This window comes from Natator depressus, chromosome 13, assembly GCF_965152275.1.
Source record: "Natator depressus isolate rNatDep1 chromosome 13, rNatDep2.hap1, whole genome shotgun sequence".
Lineage (NCBI taxonomy): Eukaryota > Metazoa > Chordata > Testudines > Cheloniidae > Natator > Natator depressus.
Window position 1 is genome coordinate 38,532,859 of NC_134246.1, and position 6,421 is coordinate 38,539,279.

The following is a 6,421-nucleotide window of genomic DNA, read 5'->3' on the forward strand; positions in this document are numbered from 1 at the left end:
GAATCTGGCTCCTCGGTTGCTGATTCAAGTAGGTGCTTTTTCAAAACTTTGCAGATCAACATCAGTTTTTCAGTCTGTCCCTTGCTGTCTCTTTCGCTATTTCTCATTCCCGTCCAGAGTGGAAGGTCTGGAATTGTTTGTGGGTTTGTCTGTAAAGACCTTGGGAGATCTGTAAGACGGAAGTTTGCTGCCCAAGAGCTGGAGGAGGTTTTGGAAATATTGCCAGCAGGGGGTTGAGGCATGTCACTAAAGCTCATGATCCTCCTCTTTGTGGCAGCGCCTTGGCCCACAGATAGACAAGAAGTTCCGTCAGATGCCTTACTCGCCTCCCTTTTTCATTTTCTTTCGATTTACATGGTGTTTTATTGGGGGAGGGGGAATCCGCTTCCCCTTTTTGTACCAGTCCCTGCTTTGCTCTGTGTCACTGTGTGTGTGCGGCTGCCTGGCGCAGGAATATCTGGCGGTGTCTGCGGCTGTCAGCGAGCGGAGCTGCAGGGAGACCTGGTTCTTGGCGGTGTCTGGTGTGATGGTCGTTCGAGTCTGCAGAGAGCTGGGGTGCTCAGTGTGCCACCTGCCAGACCTGTACCATGTGCGTCCCATCCATTCCGGCCTTTTCCCCGCCGGCTGCCGGACCCAGTGCCAGGCGGCGCTGTCGCTAGAAACCGAGTCTCCGGAGATGGTACAAGTGAGTGTCAGGGACTCCCCGGGTTTCACCGCTCCCGGGCCCGTTTCCCGCAGCTGCACTTGGGAGAGGACACCTGCGAAGGACACACAGAAATGAATCCTTGAGCCAGGCTCCTAACCCCTGGGAGTGGGGAACCTGTGAAAATTAAACACCCTGCCACAACACTAAGGTAGTGAGACAACTAAATGCCACTGAATTCCATTGGATCCGGGCACCTCATTCCCTTAGGCTGCCTTGAACATCTCCTCTTTTGGAGTCGCCGCAGCAAGGAACCCTCCTGACCCCCAGTAGACATGTACCTGAAGGGGCCTCCAGCATGAACAGGAAAACCAGTAGCAGGTTCATCTTAAGTGAAGGTGAAAACTGTCCCCAGCAGCCAGGACCGGGCAGTTCTGTGTCTGGGGAGAGACTGAGGCTTCTCCAATCAGGGGGTTGTATTTAAACAGGAATCCTCCGGGGCAGTGATTTGCATGCGAGTTTCCCAGCGTCAATATAAGAGATGGCAGGGTGTGAGCTGTGTCTACACATGGGGATCTCTCCCTGGGACTCGTGTCCCCCTGAGACCGTGTTTTCAGCTCAGCAAAGGTGTTTGTGAGAAATTTTCGAAACTAGTTTTTTAATAAATAGGATTTCGTCATTTAACTCTCTTAAAGGTCTTTGAGATTATCAGCCAAATATAAGTGCAGGAAAGCGCCTTTTTAGGAATGAAGTAATATTTGAAGAAGAGAAATTATACCGCTTCTCTTGTGGCTTTGTTTGGGGAAAGAGCCCAAGGGAGTTAGGAACACAAATGTCATCGCAGTCCAATAGGATTGGACATTTAACTCCCTTGCACCATCTCCGCAATTCTACCCCACGTGATATAGAGATTTATTATATTGCTAGCAAAAGCACCACATGTACTGTACAGTCCTAGGTACATATCTAGATAATAAGGACTTTATTCAGATCAGTTAACTTAAATGGGAGTCTTTCGGCTGATGTTAATGTTCTCTGGATCACACGAGTCAGTGAAGTTATATCTGCTGCCTTCGGAAGACCTTAATTGTCTGAGATTGTCCCTTCTCCCCTTCCGTTCCATAATGTTTCCAATATATTCTGTACCACGATCCCTTGGAAGACATGACCCAGGCTTATCTTCTGGGTAATATCTGCCCGGTGAATGTTTGTTTTTGGTAACACTTTACAAAAGGTGTGTGTGTGTGTGTGGGGGGGGGTTTGTTTTTTTTTAGCTCAAGTTACTTTTCTGATTCCGGGTGCCACTTGAATTATCGTTACCTATCACTGTCATTTTGCACTAACCTCAGCAGCAGATCTATCTATCTATCTATCTATCTATCTATCTATCTATCTATCTATCTATCTATCTATCTATCCCCATCCACCCCCTCTATCTATCTATCTATCTATCTATCTATCTATCTATCTATCTATCTATCTATCCCCATACACCCCCTCTATCTATCTATCTATCTATCTATCTATCTATCTATCTATCTATCTATCTATCCCCATCCACCCTATCTATCTATCTATCTATCTATCTATCTATCTATCTATCTATCTATCTATCCCCATCCACCCCTTCTATCTATCTATCTATCTATCTATCTATCTATCTATCTATCTATCTATCTATCCCCATCCACCCCCTCTATCTATCTATCTATCTATCTATCTATCTATCTATCTATCTATCTATCTATCTATCTATCCCCATACACACCCCCTCTATCTATCTATCTATCTATCTATCTATCTATCTATCTATCTATCTATCTATCTATCTATCCCCATACACCCCATCTATCTATCTATCTATCTATCTATCTATCTATCTATCTATCTATCTATCTATCTATCTATCCGAATTGTGAGATTGACTCTAAGAACTCTGTCTGTCATATAAGTGGTCCGAATTCACTCTCCTGCACATGTATTTGTTGTGGGGGGAAAGTGAGCAGGCATGTTCTGTTGGTGCTGTGTTAAACTTGGTTCCTTCCTGAATCCACAGTCAGTCCAGATCCTCAGATCATGTAAATTTCCATAGTTCAGTTGGTTTGTGTGGAGTTGGACCAATCGACACCAGCTAGGTTCCAAGAATCTTTAGGGGGCCGGTTCGGGACCTGTTTAGAAAGTCACGGAGAATGCAAAGCAGAACGTTTCCAGAAGAATTTGACCCAGGAGTGGCACAAGCGAGGCAACAGAGAAGGGGGATAAATTAAAAATAATTTCACAGTGTGTGGTTACACTGGCTAGCTCAGAATCCGCAAGCGGAAAGAGAAAGGGCAGGCTTTCATCTACTCACTCTCTCTCTCTCTCTCTGTCTCTGGCTGCCTACAGCAGGCGCTCTCTCCCGTCACACTCCTATGCAGGCTGGCTCAGTGTGTGGCTGGCGGCTGGGTGGCGGGGTCTGAGCGGACTGTGGGCAGGAAGGATTTTGCGTGAGCGCTCTGTTGCTCTGTGCTGTCACAGTCACACGTGGCGGTGTCTGCAGCTTCCATGCTGTTCACTTGCAAATGGACGTGGCCTTTAGCGCTGTTCCTGGTGATGCTGATTCGATCTGTGATGCCCGAGCTGCTGCCAGGTTCTCCACTCCTCCAGATCACTCCCAACCACTCCAGCCCCCTTCCAGGAGGCTGCCGGATCCAGCTCCAATTGTTATCATCAACAGAGGTACCGTAGACAACACAAGTACGTCTGGCAGATTCCGTGGGCTTCACCTGGTCTGTTCTCCACTGCTCCAGCCCGATTTCTGAGAGGAGGACACCCGCAAAAGATGGAGAAAACCAACTAGATCTCGGTTGTATTTGCTAATGGATAAGAGGTTATCAACATTCCCAATGAGTGGAGAAGCCTGGATTTAAGTTGAACAAACATCGAAGCACATTCTTAACTGAAAGCATTTGGTTAAAGCACAATGGGCTGGATTTTCAAACGTGTTTCGGCACCAATCGGTGTAGGCAGGCGCCTAGAGGTTAGACGCCTAACTGCCACTGGAAGTCAATGGGAGTTAGGCATGTAACCTGCTAGATGCAGGTTTAAAGTTAAACTCCTGCTTAAACGTTTTGCTGTATTCCATCCAGAATGACCAGTAGCTCCCAGGATGGAGCCTTACCCCAGCCAAAGAAACAGCAACAACTTCCGTGGTAGAACAGCCAAAAGAGAAAGAAAAATAAACAGTGATCCCACATTCTTTTGTGAACCAGGGTGGGAAAAATCAGTCTCAAATGGTCAACTCAGGCTCTGGTTTGTGACAGCGAAAAAAAATTCAAGGGCGTTTGTATTTAAACAGGAGAGAGGATTCAGTGATTTGCATGGCAGTTGCCTGCACACAGGGCATAAGAAAGGACAAAGGGCTGGCAGGGGGAGCTGTAGTTAGGCGAGGATGCCCCTTGGGATATATGTAAACCTTGCAGTAGGGAGATCCTAGTGGGGCAGCCTCTTTCTGCTCCCCAGACTGACCAGCATTGGTGGGGATTTGCAGGAATATTGTACAATGACAGGTGCTGAGAGGATAGAGGAAACAATGCATTATCCCCCCCCGCACCCCCCCCCGTTGTTGGATTCTATTTTATTTGTTGCAATCCACATACTCTTTTTTACATAAATGAATATGTGAATAAGTATCTGTTACCTACTGTCTATGAATATCCAGCAATATTATTCTGAAGGGCATCAGTTTTCGGCATTTCGAAGGAAATAAGGAATCAATATATCCCTCTATTCTGACCTGCTGCATAACACAGGACAGGGAATTTCACCCAATGGTTCCCACATCAAGACTAGACTTCTCTTTCTGCTAGTCATCTCTTTTATACAGAAAAGTCCAGTCTTGATGGTTGAGCAATAATGAACTAAATAAGGGTTGGTTTGTTTTTCACCTTCCAGTATTTGCAATGATGACAACTGCTGTGTCCTCTCTCTTACAGTAATATGTGGTGGTGTCTGTTGTGATGTCTCTGGAAATGCTGGCTCTGTCTTTCACCGAAGGGGCATAGAGGACTTCTCCATTAAAGCTAATGACTCCCATCCATTCTAGCCTCTTTCCTGGAGGGTGCCGAATCCAGCTCCAATAGTAACCCCTGGGAATGGAGTCACTGGACACGGCACAGGTCAGTCTGAGGGTCTCTCTGGGTTTCCCCTTTCGTGGACTATACTGGGTCAGCTGGACTTGAGAAAGGACACCTACACAGCACATAGAGAACTTAAAGCCAATAGTATCTATCTATCTATCTATCTATCTATCTATCTATCTATCTATCTATCTATCTATCTATCCCACCTCTGTATCTCTTTGGTGATGAAATTTTCAAAGCCCCCCTATGGAGCTAGGATACTAAATTCCAATTGATTTTAATGAGACTAGGGATTTAAAAGCCCTTAGGTAGCTTTGATAATCCCATTCTAAATCTATTATTTGAATCAGATGTCTGTTATCACCCAAGGAAAACTTCCATGGTGCGATGGCTAATAGAAAAAAGAAAATTAACAACGACTTCATTCTCCTCTGTTTTCAGCCTGAAAATTCACTGTGCTGTTTATGGGCAAACACAGCGCCTCCCTAAATTCAGCCGTTTATGCGTTAAAGAGGAAACCAATGATTTGCATGCAGGTTTCACGCACCTGGTATCAGATTTGGAAGGAATGACAGAGACATATCCGTTGGTATTATTAATTCTGTTAGAGTAGAAGCCCCAAGAAAGTTTTGGGCCCCATTGTCCTAGGGGCTCCACAGACACATAGTAGGAGACAGTCCCTGACTCAGAGATCTCACAGGCTCTACGCTGACAAGAAAGGCAGAATTATTATCCTCATTTACAAATGGGAAACTGAGGCACAGAGAGGTTTCGGCCCGGAGTTTCACTGCACTCAACTCAAAATGATTTGGGCAAATCGTTTAGGCTCCTCTCAAAATCCCAGTTTCAGTGACTTGACCAAAGTCGAACAGGGTGTGTGTGACACAGCTAAGAACTGAAGCGAGCTCTCCTGAGTCAGTTCCTTGACCACAAAATAAACCTTTCTCCAGCTTTGGTTTACTTCACTGGGAGATGTGTGCACTTTGACAATATTCAGCCTTATCCTCTCTTTTCTCTTCTCTTTTTTAGAGGTAAGAAGCAGAGGGACTCTTGTCTTCTGGGCTGAACTCTGGAAGGAAAGTTGGTGTCCAACAGGTTAGGTCAGTGGGGAGTACGATTCAGGACTCCTGCGTTTCATTCCCAGTTAGGGGAGGGTACTGGGCATCAGGACCTTGGTTCTGTTCTGTTCCCTGCTGTAGGCGGCGAGTGGGGTCCCGTCGGTTAGAGCAGGGGGACCGGGAGTCAGATCCCTGATTCTGTTTCTATTTGGAACTGTGGGTGGAGAGTTGGGTGTAGCGGTTATAAGAGAGAGGATGGGAATCAAGAGGCCTGCCTTTTGCCTTTAGCTCTTGAGGGAGAGTGGTGTCTAGCGGTTAGAGCAGGCTAGATTGGGAGCCAGGACTCCTGGGTTGTCTTCATATTTCAGTCTGTGACCTTGGGCAAATCATTTCACCTGGTGCCAGGGCAACCCCCTCCCACCGTGAAAAATGGAGATAACGGTCCCCGCCTTCTGTTTGATTCAGCCTAGGGCTTTGCTAGCGCATTGCTGGCGCTACTGCAAAGCTGAGAGATGCTTCCCCTTTCTGGCGACGAGCAGGGTTTTTGCTCCAGCACGTATCATTGTGTGGAGGCCATTTTCGCGCAGTAATAGGTGGCG

The 6,421-nt window shown here is 46.5% G+C and overlaps 2 gene segments (V, D, J or C); both read right to left on the reverse strand.

The window, feature by feature from the left end:
* Positions 1-318: 318 nt before the first annotated feature.
* Positions 319-1,030, reverse strand: LOC141997143 (immunoglobulin heavy variable 6-1-like). The segment is given in 2 exon segments: positions 319-758; positions 985-1,030. Coding segments are annotated over 2 exon segments (486 nt in total).
* Positions 1,031-3,066: 2,036 nt separating this feature from the next.
* On the reverse strand, positions 3,067-5,345 carry LOC141997144 (immunoglobulin heavy variable 2-4-like). The segment is given in 2 exon segments: positions 3,067-3,440; positions 5,312-5,345. Coding segments are annotated over 2 exon segments (408 nt in total).
* Between the last annotated feature and the right edge of the window lie 1,076 nt (positions 5,346-6,421).